This window comes from Clarias gariepinus, chromosome 18, assembly GCF_024256425.1.
Source record: "Clarias gariepinus isolate MV-2021 ecotype Netherlands chromosome 18, CGAR_prim_01v2, whole genome shotgun sequence".
Classification (NCBI taxonomy): domain Eukaryota; kingdom Metazoa; phylum Chordata; class Actinopteri; order Siluriformes; family Clariidae; genus Clarias; species Clarias gariepinus.
In genome coordinates, this window is record NC_071117.1 from 7,111,515 (window position 1) to 7,130,385 (window position 18,871).

At 39.2% G+C, this 18,871-nt stretch overlaps 1 protein-coding gene across 1 annotated transcript in view; it reads right to left on the bottom strand.

Moving 5' to 3' along the window:
• Nucleotides 1-1,811: 1,811 nt before the first annotated feature.
• LOC128506545 (complement C3-like) overlaps nt 1,812-18,871 on the bottom strand; it is a 29,416-nt gene continuing 12,356 nt past the window's right edge. Inside the window, exons 24-41 of the mRNA XM_053477041.1 lie at nt 13,677-13,880; nt 13,498-13,573; nt 13,229-13,388; nt 13,011-13,106; nt 12,772-12,922; nt 12,501-12,664; nt 10,171-10,329; nt 9,713-9,772; nt 9,543-9,633; nt 9,389-9,437; nt 8,937-9,027; nt 8,723-8,812; nt 8,535-8,640; nt 8,344-8,439; nt 6,562-6,642; nt 6,362-6,445; nt 2,113-2,248; nt 1,812-1,976 (exon numbers count right to left, since the gene is read on the bottom strand). Coding sequence (XP_053333016.1) covers nt 1,835-1,976; nt 2,113-2,248; nt 6,362-6,445; nt 6,562-6,642; nt 8,344-8,439; nt 8,535-8,640; nt 8,723-8,812; nt 8,937-9,027; nt 9,389-9,437; nt 9,543-9,633; nt 9,713-9,772; nt 10,171-10,329; nt 12,501-12,664; nt 12,772-12,922; nt 13,011-13,106; nt 13,229-13,388; nt 13,498-13,573; nt 13,677-13,880 — 2,036 coding nt within the window. The 3' untranslated portion in view covers nt 1,812-1,834. The remainder of the gene's footprint in view (nt 1,977-2,112; nt 2,249-6,361; nt 6,446-6,561; nt 6,643-8,343; nt 8,440-8,534; nt 8,641-8,722; nt 8,813-8,936; nt 9,028-9,388; nt 9,438-9,542; nt 9,634-9,712; nt 9,773-10,170; nt 10,330-12,500; nt 12,665-12,771; nt 12,923-13,010; nt 13,107-13,228; nt 13,389-13,497; nt 13,574-13,676; nt 13,881-18,871) is intronic.

An 18,871-nucleotide genomic window follows, 5' to 3' on the forward strand; every position in this document is an offset into this window, starting at 1 on the left:
CGTTTTATTCGTGGAGCTAAACGGTTGAGGCCACCCACTAGAGCCACGACCACTTAATGGGATTTATCTATCGTGCTCAAAGGTCTAATTAACACTCCTTTCGAACCACTAGAGTCAGCGCCTGACAGACTTCTGACTCTTTGGATGCTTTTTCTTATGGCCATTACCTCTCTCAAGAGGATTAGAGATCTGCGCGCCTTGTCAGTCTTCCCATCCTGCCTGGACTTTGCCCCTGGGCTAGTCAAGAAAAGGCCTGAAAAGGCGGAACGAGATGCTGCGTCCCAATGCCGCACTGCCCACGTGACCGGACGTCTGTTCAGACAAATCAATCTGAGGAATGTTGCCGGCTCACTCCTATTTATAACCTGCAGGTGCGTCTTATCAGATGACGTCACCTGACCGAGGTTATATAAGCCAAAATTTGGCATGTTTGGTACACACATGCTTCACAACCGGCAACATGAAAAGACATTCCCCATAGCGTTTTTATGCAGCATGTCGTTCCCGCCTTTTTAGGGAACAGGGTTACAGCAAAGTACCCCGAGACGTTATGAAGGATCTTGTTGATCTAAGGCAGGAACATGAAAAGGAGTTGAACAGAAGATGTAAGAAATTTTGGCTGATTATACAAAGAACATTAGGAGGAAATTAACAGATTACCCAGAGCAGATTTTTCTCCTAATTATATGTCCACAAATACTTTGACAACATACACTTATCAACTTATCAACATACACTTATCAACAATTATCAAGAATTGCATTTCATATGAATGTCACATGTGAGACGCACACACAGACACACACTTATATAATATATTCACATACAAACACCTAAACACATACAAACATAATATATTCAGTAAATTTGTGAATTACACTCAAAGTAATTATGAAGTCTGATTTAATTGGTACCAATAAACAATTTTTTTTTATTTATCCTATGTTTTTCTGGCAAAATACATTTTAGGCATTTTATCAAACCGGTTTGATAACTTCACACCTACATCAAAGGTGAGAAGAGGGGTTACAATAACTGGGCGCGCTGTCACGTGTATATACTGTACAACATGTGTTTATCAGCCTTTGATCAAAACACTGCCTTTTGTAAAGTGAAAGCACGAGCAGTGGGTTTCCGCACGGGCGACGAACAGCTTTATTTCCGTCATAAATTCACAATGACATTCCAGCTATTATTTCCAACCGTGGTCAAATAATGGATGAAGTAATTATTCAATGCTTTACACAAACTTAATTTGATAAAATTATATATATTGTTCAGTCATGTCTTCTGATAATGTCGACACATTTTTACGTTTTAAATAAGATATGTTGGCATATTCACGAATCAGGACATTTGCATAGTAAACACTACTACTAATAAACAGCCTACTATCAGGAAATTAAATTAATTTCAAGACCATTTAAACCGAGGCATTTCATGTCTTTCATGTCTTTCATGTCTTGTCCCTGTTGAGACATTACAAAAACTATATAAGAAACTTTTAAAGCACGAATTTGGGCATCTCATTTCATCATTATGAAAACAATATGAAGCACATATACACTCATTCATCATACAAGATTTGTTGTAAAACAAAATAAAATTCATGTTTGCTTCAGCATTAAAAACAAAATAGTTTTAGGCTAACTAATTATACACAATTCTTTGTTGTACTTGGTCTGGCTTTTAGATAAAGTCCTTCCATGCACCATCTGGCGGATATTCAGTTAAGCGCAACACATTTATTTAAATTCGCTAATGTTGCTTGCAGCAAGTCGTGGCACGCCGCGTGCAAAATTGCGGCATTCTTAATGGCCACATTTGTACATGCCTATGTAGTGCATCCAAATTTGGTAAGCATTTGAGCCAATGAGTTGATCCCAATGTAGGTGTCTTTGTATTCTGGGGTTTGTCCTTCCTGCTTTGTTGGCCAGTATTCAATCCACGTCTGCTCACCCAAGATGTACTGAAACCTGACAAATTGAAAATTATACAAATGAGGGTCTAATCAAGCATGATTAAAAATTACAGAAACTCATGTTTGCCCTCTTTTACTACACCAATTGTATCCCATGATGCCCTTGGTGATTAGTTGATGGGTTAACATACTTTCCGTTTATCCTTGGTAGGTCAATGCTCCGGCCCATGATAAGGTAACTCTTGCCTCGTTCGAATCCAAAAGACTCCCTGCAGTTAGCATGACGCATGAAGCTCCTCACTTTGTCATGTACATCTTTTTCAGAACCTGTTGAATAAACCCAAACACATGAATTTGAGGGAAAGGCCTGATCTTAAGAGATATCCTGGAATTTTCCTTCTCTCGATCTTTCGTAAAATAATGCTGAAGGCGTCCAAAATATGCAATAATGTCCTTTGAACTGTTGATATTGAGATCTGTTTATCCTCTGTAAAGCATTGAACTTGATGGGTTTAGCAAATTCACTGATCTTCCTGTTTTAAAATAGCAATGGATTGTTAGTACTTAATTACCTAATTTCATATTTGTTATTTTTACTTTTTAAATTTCCAGTATTGTTTTAGAATGTAGAACATAAATCACTAAACGAAAAACATTGAATGCCTGATCTTAAGAGTGATTTTGAAACTTCTCTTGTCTCTTTTTGAGTGTTACCAGATACTACATAATATTTAAAAAGTCAGAGTGCCATGTACTCCAGCTACTATGGCATGTGTCTGTATTTTGCAGCCATAGCCTACTAGTCTACTGGCCTCCAAATTGCCCATACTTAATTTTCTGTAAGCAGAGTGTGTTTTTTTCAAGTTAACTCACTTAAAAGTTTGTACAAGCCCACACGTTTACATGTCAAAAGTCAATTAATATTTGGACAGTTGGACAATTTATTTGGACATTTGGACAATTTAATTTCTGTCATTTGTCTCTGCACATCACTAAAATTAATTTGCAATAAAGCAGTCAAGATTTGATTGATGTGCAGTCTCATATTTAATTCAAAAGGTTTAAAACTATTGCATTTAGGAATTATGTCTTTGTTTTCACAGGCTCAAATATAATTGGACAAATTATAATGAATTTAAATATACTACTTGGTCAAAAAATAACTTTTTGGTTCAAATAAGCAACGATTTAAGAGCCTGTATTGTGATCCTTGCTGCATTGAGTAATATGTTTTACCTGCAATGTTTATTTATTTATTTATTTATGTATTTATTTTAAACCTACCTGGAAGGGAAAAATAAATAAAGAAAGAAAAAAAAATGTTTCCCGAAGATTTAAATTATTGTCCTGAATCAAATGAAGAAAACAGCTTATGCGATTGCTGAAAAAATCTAGCACCATGGCAATTTGCCAATGATTAAACATTAAATAATGAAACAATACAAGGCTTTACAATTATTCATTTATAATTGATGAATATGTTTAATGGGCTAAATTTATCAACATATCAGTATATGTATGATTAAATCATTAGTATAAATATTTGTACAAATTAAATAAAATTACAGACATTTGTGTAAATTTAGAAAAAAAGAACCCTTTGTATCCTACCCAGCCTACTTAGAATCTAACTATAAATTTACTCATAAAAAGATTAACTGATTTCATATTAGACTTCAGATCATATAATGCACATAGAATAATAATACACTGGATAACATATAGTTATAATAGAGTTATAATTTCTTATTTTTATCTTTGCAATATTTAGCAAACACACTTATCCAGAGCACTGTATAAAGTTGCTTTAGAAACTTTTTTTCATATCGATTTTTTTTTTATTGAGAAAATCTGATGCAGGTTTGTGGGTGTTAATACATGCAGATGAGCTGGGGCCAGGGGTAGCTCAGTGGTTAAGGCATTGGAGTACGGTTCGGAAGATCCCAGGTTCAAACCCCACAATCACCAAGTTGCCACTGTTGGGCCCTTGAGCAAGGCCCTTAACCCTCAACTGCTCAGATGTGTAATGAGATAAAAATGTAAGTCGCTCTGGATAAGAGCGTCTGCCAAATGCCTAAATGTAAATGTAAATGAGCTGTGCCAAGCCTCATCATTTATGAGTACACGAAGTTGTAACGGTTAACCCCTAGAGGGCGCCAAGGCGCCTGGGTTTGTTTTGTTTTATGTTAAAGTTAGTGTTTTAGTTGGACTGCATGTCCCAGACTGCACCTCGGTCAGGTGACGTGGGAATTCACCTGAACCGAGGTGAGATAATTAAGTTGATTATAAAGAGCCTGACTGGAGCACAGTCAGGCGTCTAGCTTTTGTTGTCCTTATAGTTATTTTCCTTTGAGTTAACTTATGCCTGTGTTTATTTTATGTGCTTAAATAAAAGCCGTATCCTAAACCGCCAGCTCGCCTCCTGCACATTATGCCACGCACACACAGACAACAGAGGAAGGTTCGTGACAGAAAGCTAGACCGTCGTAGTGGCATAGCGGAGGTCGCTCCCCCAGACGTTTTTTGGGGGGGGGCGCTATCACCATCTCGCCCGAGCTGGCGGAATGGCTGGAGGACAGCGAGGAGCAAGGGGAGAGAGAGCTCTTGCAGAGCTGGGAAGGCTGCAAGCTGAGCGAACCAGCGGACTGGCTGGAAAACAGCGAAGAGCAGCGAGAGAGAAGAGCGCGGCAGAGCTGGGAAGGCTGCAGACTCGCCATTCGGCGGACGCCGTTCAAGGGTGAGGCAGCGGGGAGATACACGGTCCCAACCACCATCCAAGAGGCACGGGCCGAGGAGGCCTGGCAGGACGGTGACGTGGACTTAACGGAGGAGGACTACACGTTGTTGGCACAGCTAAACCGAGAGCGCATTTCCGACCTGCGGGAGCAGGTGGCGCTACTCCAAAGGCTGCTCGTCCAGGTTCGAGAGAACTGCGCTGTAGCTCCGGACACTCTCCCTCTCTCTAATCTGGACGACGCGCTTCTCCTCCCGCTCCCGGCTGTAGTCAACACGGAGGTCGACGAGCCGCCGTCTCTGCCAGACGTGGGAAACGTCGCTCCCGCTCCACAGCCGCCAAGCGTCGTGTGCGGCACTGCCGATCTGCCGCCTCCAGCGCTTCAGCCGGGCTGCGAGGACGGCCTGCTGCTTCCTCCGCCTCCCGGCTTTGAGGACATCGCGCCAGCTCAGCAGCCGCCGATGGAGACAGCGAACGACGCTCCGGCTCCTCAGCCAGACTTCCAGGCCGGCCTGCTGCTTCCTCCGCCACCTGGCTTTGAGGACGTCGCTCCAGCTCCGCCGCCGCCCAGCATAGCGAGCGTCGCTCCAGCTCCGCCGCCGTCGCCGCCCAGCACAGCGAGCGTCGCTCCAGCTCCGCCGCCGTCGCCGCCCAGCACAGCGAGCGTCGCTCCAGCTCCGCCGCCGCCCAGCACAGCGAGCGTCGCTCCAGCTTTACGGTTAACCCCTAGAGGGCGCCAAGGCGCCTGGGTTTGTTTTGTTTTATGTTAAAGTTAGTGTTTTAGTTGGACTGCATGTCCCAGACTGCACCTTGGTCAGGTGACGTGGGAATTCACCTGAACCGAGGTGAGATAATTAAGTTGATTATAAAGAGCCTGACTGGAGCACAGTCAGGCGTCTAGCTTTTGTTGTCCTTATAGTTATTTTACTTTGAGTTAACTTATGCCTGTGTTTATTTTATGTGCTTAAATAAAAGCCGTATCCTAAACCGCCAGCTCGCCTCCTGCACATTATGCCACGCACACACAGACAACAGAGGAAGGTTCATGACAGAAGTATGTAAAACAAAAAAAACATGCATTGTGGAAATTCAAATTATGAAAAAAAAAATTCTATGGACCATGCATGAAATGCAAAAGATAAAGGTAAATTAAAGAAAATGAGGCAGAAAAAAAATCTATCTTATCTATCTTATTATTCTGAGTATTTATCTGGCCAAAGCAATTTTTGGTTACTTCATGTAGACAAATGTGCATTTATTAAATTTAAATCATTAAACAGGTATTGTAAATCAAACCCAACCATGGCTGGAGTTTATTCTTATGACTTGTACATCCATCTGCAACTATGAATTTTATTCAGCATTTCCAAAACTTGTAAAAACCTGGGCAGAATTTTTGTTTTGTTTTTGGTTTGTTTGGTCTGATGTATGCAAACACTTACACACATAGCTTCAGTAAAAAAAATATATATAAACCGAGTGCAAAAGATGTAGAATATCTGATAAACAAGCTAGTTTTGGTTACCTTTTACTTTATACCAGCTGTTACCAGCCTTTCTTTGTGATGTCACATTGCATAATGAATTGTAAACCTCATGGTTATACATAATCCTGGCACTGGTTTATTGTAGATCTTTTGGTGTGAGTAAAGCACTGTTAAAGATATAGTACTGTAATCTACTGTCATACACCCAAATAACACATACCGTTTTTAAGGACCTCTTCAATCTTCATTTCATAGAAATCTGTGTTTGGGCTCAGATCCAGACTCAGAACCTTTACTTTGTAAACTACAAAATTCATGCAGTAAAACATTATTATAATATTATAATATATAAATTTTTTTATTGTTTTTCATATTCACTATTGTTTTCGTGTGTGTGAAGTGCAATAGTGAAGTGTTTACTGTAATCCATGCCGACATCACAAGCTTTCCTATCACGCTCATTCTCATCAATTTTCTCTTTCTTCTGGATACTGCAGTTTTCTGTTATAGGGAGTACAGACCATTTTTTAAAATTCATTTTCACAAATATGAACCCCCTCACCTCCATAGCTTAATTATTTAAATTTAACCACTTAATGGTTAAGAGAGATAACCCCCTTGGAGTCTGTACCCATGAACTACTTTGTGTTCTGTGTGTTTTGGGGACTTATTTTATAGCTGCTCATTGTTCCTAGTTTCACAGTCCAATCTTGTATCATTCATGTTTTTAACTGTTGATCATATCAGGCTCCACACCCTTAATTGATGCAGTATGTGTGGTCTTCATAGGCTTGTGACTTTGTGACTGCATAGACCATGAAGACTGGAATAAAATGACATGGTCTGGTCTACAGAGGAATTCATACTTAAGTAACCAGCTGTTTATGCCCTTACCATCACAAGAATGTAATAGGAAGCATTACTTATCAATAAATTTAAAACAAAATTTTAAAATGTATATATATATATATATATATATATATATATATATATATATATATATATATATATATTTTGGGAGGCTACGATGAAGCTGATTACCCAAGAGGACCATGCATAATCAAGAAATACAGAGAACCCTGTGAGACTCTTTGACAGAGGTCTGGCATAAGCAAACACACAAGGCAACTAAACTTTGCAGGCAGCCACCTTGTGTTGTGGCGGCAAGCCAGAAATGGTATGGAGCACATGGGAGAGAAAGATACAAGATCTTACAATACTCTCTGGAAGGACAGTGTTGCTGCAGAGTGAGCAATGCAGCAGAGCAGGGCAGGTTCCCAGCTGGTCACAAGGCATGCTTTCTTTAAAACACTGCACAGACGAATCCAAAGGCAGTTGGTCAGGAGCAATAGTGGCAGCTACACGCTATTCAGTAGCATGCAAGTGAGATCATTATATAGATATATGGACACATGTTGCACTGCACTACCAGCTTTGCATGAAGTAGAATGGATGCAGGATCCCCTAAATGAAAGAGTTGTACTTATCACCCTGCTATCCTGGCTTGCCCTGTCCCAAGCCCCATTCTATTCCCCTTGCACTAGTTTAGCTTAGTTTCTGTTTTAAGCCCCATTTCCACCTGCTTACCAAGACCCAACTTCATCCTTACAATAAATTCCTGCTCCATCGCAAGCCCCATGCTTGGACTGACAAGAATCCCCTTTCCTAATCCCTAACCATCCCTAAAGGCCTGCACCACAGGCTCTCTGCTGGAAAATGAGAAGATGCCCCACCAGAAAGAAATGTCCTGAGCCACCTGTGTCTCTCTGAAGTATTGCCTTTTTTGGACAGATGGGTTCTGTCAGGGAATAACACCCATTAACTACGTTGTATTCTCTGTAGTTTTGGGACTCTTGCTTTGAAGCTGCTCATTGTTACTAATTTCATAGTCACATATCACAAATGTCTTTAGTCGTGATTAAAAATATTATTTAAGCACTAATCTCATTTAGTGTTCTTGTCTTACATTTGTTAAAATATAAACTGTTGCTAAATAGGTAGATTCCTTTTCATTATTATTATTATTTTTTTGGTTCTCCAAAAAAATGTCTGACCATCTCCAGTCCGTGCAAACCCAAATATCCCATTGGTGATTTTTTTTCTTTAGATAATAAGTAAAATTAGCTGTTGGAATCAGATTTTATGAGACATTTTCTTGATATCTTTCCCTTATACTGATTTATCGGCTGTGAATGTGTTTACCTTCAGCACACTGACACAGACCCTCCTGGTCACTGCACAATCTGTTTAGGGCTCCATCTTTCTTTCCAGGATGGTAGAACTTCACACAGTGTTCCCCTATAAAAAATGCAAACATTTAACTTAAATGTCGGTGTGGACTTGGTTGGATCTGTATGTGCGTACGTGTGTATGTGTGTATGCACACCAGTTACCTGGAGAATAATACTCATACACGGTGACACCAGCAGGTTGGAGCAAAGCTACATTGGTTATCTTGTGCACTCTAAAAACAACCCGGTCTGCTCTAGTGTGTGATACCTGACAGGAGAGAAAATTAGCTTCAACATAACACTTTTAATGATACTTTTATAATGCAAATGTAAAAAAATAGTTAAGGTACCTTATCTATATAAATGATGAGGGAGCCTCGTTCTGAAAGCTGCTTATCCATCTCAAACTTCTGAATGTATTTATCTCTTCCACTGGTTAGCTGAGATAAGAATATATAGGTCTCAGACATGTTCCCTATTTCAAAGTGTTTATATGCTTATTGTACAGGAATTACTGTCACAAGGGTAAAACTATCTGAAAGCATCTGCCAGATTTCTGCTTACTTCTGTAAGGTCATTTTCATCCACTACAAATCCTGTCAGTAAGCCAATATCCAAAACAGTCATGGTGGCATCTCTGTTTTCATCCTTAAACCTGGATTGATGGATTTAAATATGGGGAAAAAAGTTAATTCATTATTTAGAACACCTGTATACATATTTATTTATACAATTAAAATCATCATGTGGCAACAGAGCAGTGCATAAAATTATGCAGAGACAGTCCAGCATAGACACACTTATTGTGCAGACAGAAATGCCTTGATGAGTGAGGCCCCTGAAAAGTGCCAACTGCAGGATTGTATGATACAATCATGTCAACATGGACCAGACACCTTGCCTTGTGGAACTGGTGAAGTTTGGAAAGCAAATGGAGGCCTAACCTAAAATAACTACGGAGGTCTTAATAAAGTATAAAGTCATCTTGCATGGCAGTTATTTTTCCATATACTTACAGAAGGTCAATAATAACCTGGTAACTTTCTTCAGCATCTGAGTTTGATACTGAGGAATGAAAAAATGGTACACTTTTGACACCACAAATAAATATATAATTGCTGCATAAAATTGAATGCATGGATTAAAAAAAAAAATCTAACTAAAACTTACCATCTTGTTCCCTTTTCATTTGAACAGATAGATCATACTTTGTGCAGTCACTCTTCTTTTCTATGGGTCTTGCATAGTAAAGTGTATACACCTATAAGGGAAAAAATAATTACTGATTAAATAAACTGCAAATAAAAAACAAATGACTTCTAGCATCTATGAATACTCACTTTGAGAACTCCAGCACCAGATCCTTTAGCAGTAACATTAAACTCTTGCTTGAGCTGAACCTGTAAACAGCGAGACACAGAAATCTGGTATTTAGTCTTCAAAATTGTGGTCAGAACTTTTAACACTGCACAACATAGAACTTGTTTAATTCTGGTAAAAAAAAATATATATATTCTATGTATTTCTGAATTTTTTTTTTTCTTTAACCAGGAAAAATATATTGTGTGTGGGCTATATTGTGCTTTTTGGTGTAATGACAGCGTGGAGCTTGGGGCATGGCCTATGAATGATTTACTGTTACAGTATTGTCTGGCTGAATCAAGGCAGTTTAGCTTATTGTGTTTTCATACATATGCAACGTATGATCTCTAGCTTGTAATGTATGTTTTTTTATAAAGCTGCTTAAAAAAGCAAAAGTATAATAAAATGCATGTTTATTTTTTTGTCTGTTAATAACCTTGTCTGTGCGTGTTAGATGTGCATTGCTCTTGCTGAACTTCCATGCGATGGGGCGACTTCGTCCACTCACACTCAGTTCCACATCCAAGTCAACATTCTGACGATCTCTTACTTGCTTATAGTACTCAGCCACTGCTTGGAACACCATAATGGTTGACTAGTTGACATGTAAAAGGCAGAAGGAATTAAGTACAAACTCAGACTGAGATATCATCCTCTCAACTCTTCATAAATTCAAACAACTTAACTTTTAATCATAAAAGACTAAAGGATGTTGGTAAAATACACTGAACTCTGTTAGCAGCAGATTATTTATGTGTTTTAAGAGGGAGCTTCAATAGATCAGACTTGTTTGTCAGCATATTACATTTATGTAAAAGCTAAATATGGCAGCTAGGGCCCATATTTTCTGAATGTCTCAGAATCATTCCAAGCACTTGAGCATTAAAAGTTCATTTAAGACAAGTACTGTAATACTCCTAACTCTGAGTAGGACATAAGGGTTATTTATGAAGCTTCCTACAGTAGTCTTACTTTCAGTGAGGAAAGTAGGTAACATCACTATTGAGGACACTAAGAGTCACCAATCCTAGCCTGTTAGGACACCACTGGACCTCTCCTACATTTTGGTGGAGATAGAAGTGATTTCCTATTTTATGAAAGTTGATAAATTGCTCTTATTTCTACACCTAAAAGTAGGACCAAAATTGCATCACTCTTAGGAATGAGTTCCTGAATATGGGCCTAGATCAACAACCTTAAACTCTTGCTCCTCCTAAACCCAATACACAGCAAACTGTGGTGCATTCTGTGAGATTGGGCCAGACAGGCTGCTCTTTAGTTTTCACACACATAGAGACTTGGGTGTTCAGGTGACACCCTTTACTGGTGTATATTTGATATTCAATGTTTTTCAGTTCACCTGTTGGTGGTGCTAATACCATGGCCGATCAGTGTAAACCTTTCATAATAGTAAATTATAGAAGGTAATACTTAACAGAATTTTTAAGATTAAATCTTTATCTTTTTCTTTGATCCACATCAGAACTGATTTTCATGATCCACCATGAAGAAAAAAAAAATTATATACAGTGGAACCTCGGATTACGAGTAACAGTTTACGAGTGTTCCGCAAGACCAGCAAAGATTTTTAATAAATTGTGACTTAGACGAGCATTGTCTTGGTTTACAGAGTATCATGTACTGTATCACGCATGCGCTTCTTGCTTTGACGCCGAGTGTCACGTGATAACAACTGAGCCAATAGTTTTTCTCTCTCTTGTGCTGCAGAATTGTGGGTAATCGTCTCCCTTGCTGGGTCTTAGTGCTCGTCTCTTAGTGGTATAATCAACATCCGTGCACGCGTGTACTGTTTACTATAACACTTTGACCATGTGTGTGTGTGAAACATATTTTATTTTGCGTTTGTAAGTGCGTGTTTACAGTGCGCATGTACTGTTACTTATAACACACATGTGTGCGCACGTGTAAATCAAAAGAAAGTCTCATTAGAGGTTAAAAATCAATTTTTTCTCTCCCTTTCTGTATCAGCCTGTCGTGTTTCATTTTATGTGTGTGGGAAGCCAAGAGGAGGAGGAGGTGGGAGGGGGTCTGTAAAGGCGAGTGTGTGTGTGTGTATATATATATATATATATATATATATATATATATATGTGTGTGTGTGTGTGCATGCGCGTAATTTGACACTGTGCTCCTTCACTCACACCAACACACACACAAACACACATTCTCGTCTTTACAGCCCCCCTCCCACCTCCTTCTCCTCTTGGCTTACCACACACAAACAGACGCACACACTCTGCTCCTCACAGAAACTCTGCTCTGTCGCAATTCTTTTTAAAAGTAAAGTGCAGGTTTATTTGTTTTTTTTTTACTTTACAGCAGTGATTCCGTTAGTATGCGCTCACACGAGTGTGACTAGCGATGTTCCTTGTTAATTTTTCAGATAAAACAGCCGTTAATGTGTTTGTGTGTGTGTGCACACAAATTACATACACACACACAGCGCCTGCACGCATAAACGGAAACACTTATCTGTCTGCATTTATTTTTACTTTTTTTAAAAATTAAAGTGCAGGTAAATTTGTTTTATTTTTACTTTATATTTTGTATAAATTTTTTTTATGTATTTATTTTTTGTGCTGTAAAACGAATAATTTGAGCTTCCATTATTTCTTATGGGAAAATTATATTTGGTTTACGAGTGTTTTGGAATACGAGCCCACTTCCGGAACGGATTATGCTTGTAATCCGAGGTTCCACTATATATATATATAAAGAAAGAAAAAATAACCTTTGTAAACCAACCTGGGTAGTGCCACTACCTCCATATGGACTACTCTGCCTATTAAGCCAGTGAACTGCTTTTCCTGCCGCATCAAAATCCTTTACTCTTACCAGAGCCAGTAAGGCATACGCTGTTGCCTCCAGAGTGAAGTGAAGCTCTTCAGCAACTTGCCAATAAGCTCCATCTGGGCAGAAAATTCAGAATTAAATTGTTGATCATTTATGCATACATCATAATTTATTGATACTGTTTTTTTTTTAAATATATACATTCAGAATATAGGTTTCTGACCACCAGAGGAAGCTTTCAGGAGACAGGCTTTGTCCAATTTGCCAGCATTGGCCAAGGCATAGGAAGTCATAGCTATCGCATATGGATTTGTCAGTGAGGGGAGTTTTCGCTCCAAATATTCAGTGGCCTTTCTGGAAGCTTCCGGAAGACTCTAAATGCAGACAGCAAAACAAAAATGCAGAATTAGACAAAAGCTGTTTTGTAGAATTAGATAAAAGCTTTTTTTTTGTGAGACATACTCTGACTAATTTGGCACATATGTGGTTTCCTTCTTGCAGGGCAATCAGGACAAATGCTGTCAGAGATGCCTTAGAATCCTTGCCTCGTACATCACCCTGGAAATGCACAGAATAGTCTTTACACCAGATATTACAGAAACGTTTTATTTTGGGATTTTTTTTTTGGTAGGTATCAATAATTTTCAGGTAAAAAAAGAAAAATTATAATTTCAACTTACGACCATCTCTGCATGAATCACTGGAGCATTTTCTTTAAATGTGCCATCAGGCATCTGTGCATTCAGAATCAGCCACTTCAGGGCACTGCAGAGAACATTTTCGTCTACACTAATGATGTCACTGGCCAGAGCAAAGACTTTGGCAACGTAAGCTGTCAACCTTTAGGTAAAGATTAAGAAAGCGAGCAGTCAAAACATGTGACCTACTGTAGCAGTGAATGTTATGTAAAAATTAACAAATTGCTCAAAATGTATTTTGTCTGTTTTACCAGGTGCTGCTGGGTCTGTCTACCCATGCAGCATAGGAACCATCATCTTTACGGTACGTAAGCTCTCGTGCGTATCCTAAAGGAGAAAAAGTCTTACAATTACTAAAAGTTAAATCTTTCATATTTTGTCAGTATAAAACATAAATTTTCTGTAGAGTGTGTGGAAAGAATCTTTTCACCTGTTTGAATGTGTTGGACAGCTTCGCTACGTCGTTGCAGGCCAACTGCTTCCCACTGCTTGGTGGGATCTAAGTAGCGTGTGGCAGTCAAGGGCAGCGTCATATAGATCATGTTATCCTCTCCAGAGCCAGTGGGCTGTACGATCAGTCGACCCATGAAATCTCCACTGATGGCCTGCTCAATTGTCTGACTCACCTCTTGACCTGAAGTTTAATGAATGAAGAGAAAGCTGGTTGTTAATGTGAAAAAGAGATTAATCTCTGTTGGGGATAAATACAGAGATTGGGTGTGTGTAAAAAAAAGTATGTGAAACTCTTGGAATTTTATGGTTTTCTGCATTCATTTGTTATAAAATGTTATCTGGGTCTGTATTTACTAAGCGTCTCAGAGTAGAAAATTGCTCCTAAGTGGCCAAAAATTCTCAGAATGATGCTGGTTGAACTGGTTAGGAGCAGCGAAGAAATGATGTTCAGGCAGAGACACATGCGGATTTATCATGTGCGGTATATAATTGGTCCAATAATGAATATGTAGTATCCTGTCTCCGCAGGATAATCCATCCCACCTCACAGGTGTGCCACATCAAGATGCTGATCTGACATCATGAGTAGTGCACAGGTGTACCTTATACTGCCCACAATAAGTCAGATCAGTATCTTGATGTGGCACACTTGTGAGGTGGGATGGATTATCTCAGCAAAGCAGAAGTGCTCACTATCACACATTTAGACTGATTTGTGAACAATGTTTGAGAGAAATGGTAATTATGTGTATCTAGAATGAATTTTAGATCTTTAAGTCCATCTCATGAAAAATCGGAGCAGAAACAAAGGTGTTGCGTTTATATTTTTGTTGAGTGTATATATATATATATATATATATACAGTGGTGTGAAAAACTATTTGCCCCCTTCCTGATTTCTTATTCTTTTGCATGTTTCTCACACTTAAATGTTTCTGCTCATCAAAAACCGTTAACTATTAGTCAAAGATAACATAATTGAACACAAAATGCAGTTTTTAAATAAAGGTTTACGTTATTAAGGGAGAAAAAAAACTCCAAATCTACATGGCCCTGTGTGAAAAAGTGATTGCCCCCCTTGTTAAAAAATAACTTAACTGTGGTTTATCACACCTGAGTTCAATTTCTGTAGTCACCCCCTGGCCTGATTACTGCCACACCTGTTTCAATCAAGAAATCACTTAAATAGGAGCTACCTGACACAGACAAGTAGACCAAAAGCACCTCAAAAGCTAGACATCATGCCAAGATCCAAAGAAATTCAGGAACAAAGATACAAAAGTAATTGAGATCTATCAGTCTGGTAAAGGTTATAAAGCCATTTCTAAAGCTTTGGGACTCCAGCGAACCACAGTGAGAGCCATTATCCACAAATGGCAAAAACATGGAACAGTGGTGAACCTTCCCAGGAGTGGCCGGCCGACCAAAATTACCCCAAGAGCGCAGAGACAACTCATCCAAGAAGCCACAAAAGACCCCAGGACAACATCTAAAGAACTGCAGGCCTCACTTGTCTCAATTAAGGTCAGTGTTCACGACTCCACCATAAGAAAGAGACTGGACAAAAACAGCCTGCATGGCAGATTTCCAAGGCGCAAACTACTTTAAAGCAAAAAGAACATTAAGGCTCGTCTCAATTTTGCTAAAAAACATCTCAATGATTGCCAAGACTTTTGGGAAAATACCTTGTGGACCGACGAGACAAAAGTTAAACTTTTTGGAAGGTGCGTGTCCCGTTACATCTGGCATAAAAGTAACACAGCCTTTAGAAAAAGAACATCATACCAACAATAAAATATGGGGGTGGTAGTGTGATGGTCTGGGGTTGTTTTGCTGCTTCAGGACCTGGAAGGCTTGCTGTGATAGATGGAACCATGAATTCTACTCTGTACCAAAAAATCCTGAAGGAGAATGTCCGGCCATCTGTTCGTCAACTCAAGCTGAAGCGATCTTGGGTGCTGCAGAAGGACAATGACCCAAAACACACCAGCAAATCCACCTCTGAATGGCTGAAGAAAAACAAAATGAAGACTTTGGAGTGGCCTAGTCAAAGTCCTGACCTGAATCCTATTAAGATGTTGTGGCATGACCTTAAAAAGGCGGTTCATGCTAGAAAACCCTCAAATAAAGCTGAATTACAACAATTCTGCAAAGATGAGGGGGCCAAAATTCCTCCAGAGTGCTGTAAAAGACTCGTTGCAAGTTATTGCAAATGCTTGATTGCAGTTATTGCTGCTAAGGGTGGCCCAACCAGTTATTAGGTTCAGGGGGCAATTACTTTTTCACACAGGGCCATGTAGGTTTGGATTTTTTTTCTTCCTAAATGATAAAAACCATAATTTAAAAACTGCATTTTGTGTTTACTTGTGTTATCTTTGACTAATAGTTAAATGTGTTTGATGATCAGAAACATTTTGTGTGACAAACATGCAAAAGAATAAGAAATCAGGAAGGGGGCAAATAGTTTTTCACACCACTGTATATATATATATACTACCTTTCAAAAGTTTGGGGTCACTTGCAAATTTCTTTGTCTTTGCCGCAGACGAGATGTTAATTTAGAATTATCAGCCTAAAAAATGACCAATTAACAGCACCTCAGGTTAGAGGCGTTATGAAGTCTTTACAGAGCATAAGTAGCAGACACATCTCAATATCAACTGTTCAAAGGAGATTAATGCATTTTTTTGGATGCCTTCATCATTCCTTTACAATGTAGAAAGAAATAAAAATCAGGAACGATCATGGAGTTAGAAAGTGACCCCAAACTTTTGAATGGTAGTGTATATATACCCAATATATACTGTTGTTTATCCCTTGTGACTCATCTCCAGGTCAAGACCTTGTGATATCCATGGACAACAACCAAATCACTCCCTCAACCACCGCCCGCAATCTTGGGGTAACCGTGGACAATCATCTGTCATTTTCCCCACACATCGCTAACCTTACTCGCTCTTGTCGATTTCTTCTTTACAATATCAGAAGAATTCGCCCATTTCTTTCTTCACAGGCTACTCAGGTGCTTGTTCAGTCCCTTGTTATTTCAAGACTGGACTACTGCAACTCACTCCTGGCAGGCCTGCCTCTGTCCACGATTCGTCCTCTGCAACTGATCCAGAATGCAGCAGCACGACTCGTTTTTAACCTTCCCAAGTTCTCCCACACCACCCCACTCCTCTGCTCCCTGCACTGGCTTCCTGTAGCTGCCCGCATCAAATTCAAAACACTGATGCTTGCCTACAAAGCCAAAAATGGCCCAGCACCCACTTACCTCTCTGCGCTAATTACACCACGCACTGCACCACGTTGCCTCCGATCCTCCAGCACTGCTCGCCTCATCCCACCATCTCTCAGGGATCGAGGGCGGCATTCATCCAGGCTCTTTTCTGTTCTGGCACCTAGATGGTGGAATGAACTTCCTCTAGATGTCCGTACATCAGAGACTTTGACTATCTTTAAACGACGACTCAAGACGCATCTGTTTCTCCAGTACTTGGACTAACCCCCCTCCCCCCGAAAAAAAAAAAAAAAAACTCAGTTGTGTTGGACTAATGGTACTTAGTTATTAACCTAGTTAACCCAGTGTAAGTATGTATCCAATGTTGTAAACATTAAAGCACTTTTTGTAAGTCGCTCTGGATAAGAGCGTCTGCCAAATGCCTAAATGTAAATGTAAATGTAAATTTTACTTATTCATTTTACTCACTTACTCATTTTCTATACCGCTTTTTCCTGTATTTAGGGTTGCGGGGACCTGGAGCCTATCCCAGGAGGCTTAGGGCACAAGGCAGGGTACACCCTAGACAGGGTGCCAATATATCACAGGGCAATCACACATACACTCACACACTCATTCACACACCATGGGCAATTTGGGAATGCCAATTAGCCTTATCTACATGTCTTTAGACTGTGGGAGGAAACCGGAGCACTCTGAGGAACATGCAAACTCCATGCACGCAGAGACGGGAATCGAGCCTGGCCGGGAATCAAACTCGGACCCTGGAGGTGCAAGGTGACAGTGCTAACCACTACACCACCGTGCCACCTATTATCCATTTTATATACTTTATATTAAATTATTTTCATCTAAACAACTGTTGTTGTTGTTGTTTTTTTGATTCTCTGTTATAAGCAGCAATTCATTACTTCATTAACACGACATGTTCCCATGTTTTACACTTCTCTGGGGTATGTGCGGCAAACTGACAGGTGGCATTAATGTTTTTTTTTTTTAATTAGCTCTGTTCACTTTTTATCTTTTTAGAGGTAAAAATGGGGCAAAATTTTCCTTTAATTATTTCTTTTCATTTTACTACCTCCTCTGCAAGCAGGACTTTCTTTTCTAAGTCATTTTGATCAGATTATGACAGTCCTACACAGCTCTATTATACAGTAGGGGCTTTAAACAGCTCGGATTAGTGGTCTAATTAGGTTAATGCCATGCAGCAGAGTCACGCATCTATTAGTTTTATCTGTATGCATAAAGCTTTCACACAACTCGCACTAAGTTCATCATTTCACTTCTCTGCTATTTAAAACTCATAAAGTTGTCATAAACAGTTATGTCACAAAATTTATTTTGCGCAGTGCTACTCATCACTGAAAGTAAGAATAGAAGAAGCTTTTATGTCGTTCTCTGAGCTAGGAATGTTCTCAGTCCTAAATTAACTTTGAGAGCAATTCCAAGGAGTGATTTAGAGACACTTAGTTAATATGTACCCTGGTAACTTACAAATAAAACAGAATTCAGACAATTACAGTACTACAAGTTTTTCCACCTACTCCATTTTTTTAATTCTACATGGCAATTAAATAAGTATTACTAGATACCAATTTATTTTATATACATTTATTTTATCTTTTCTTATCTGAGGGTGACAAAAGGACTGTGACTGATTTGCAGCTACAAGGTCTCATACAAAGAAATCTGTGATACACTGTCTGTACTGACACTTTTCTATTTGAACCAGAATGAACTTTTTAAGTAACTGTGCTATAATACTTTTTCTGTGGAATTTGACCAGATTTTTAGACCAGAACACACACACACACTCCAACACCACAATTCTGAAAACTGACTGGTGACTTCAGGTCAAATATATTCCACCTCCTGATAAGTATCATTGTGCAAGATCAATTGACCAGAATAGTTTTTTTTTTTTGTTTT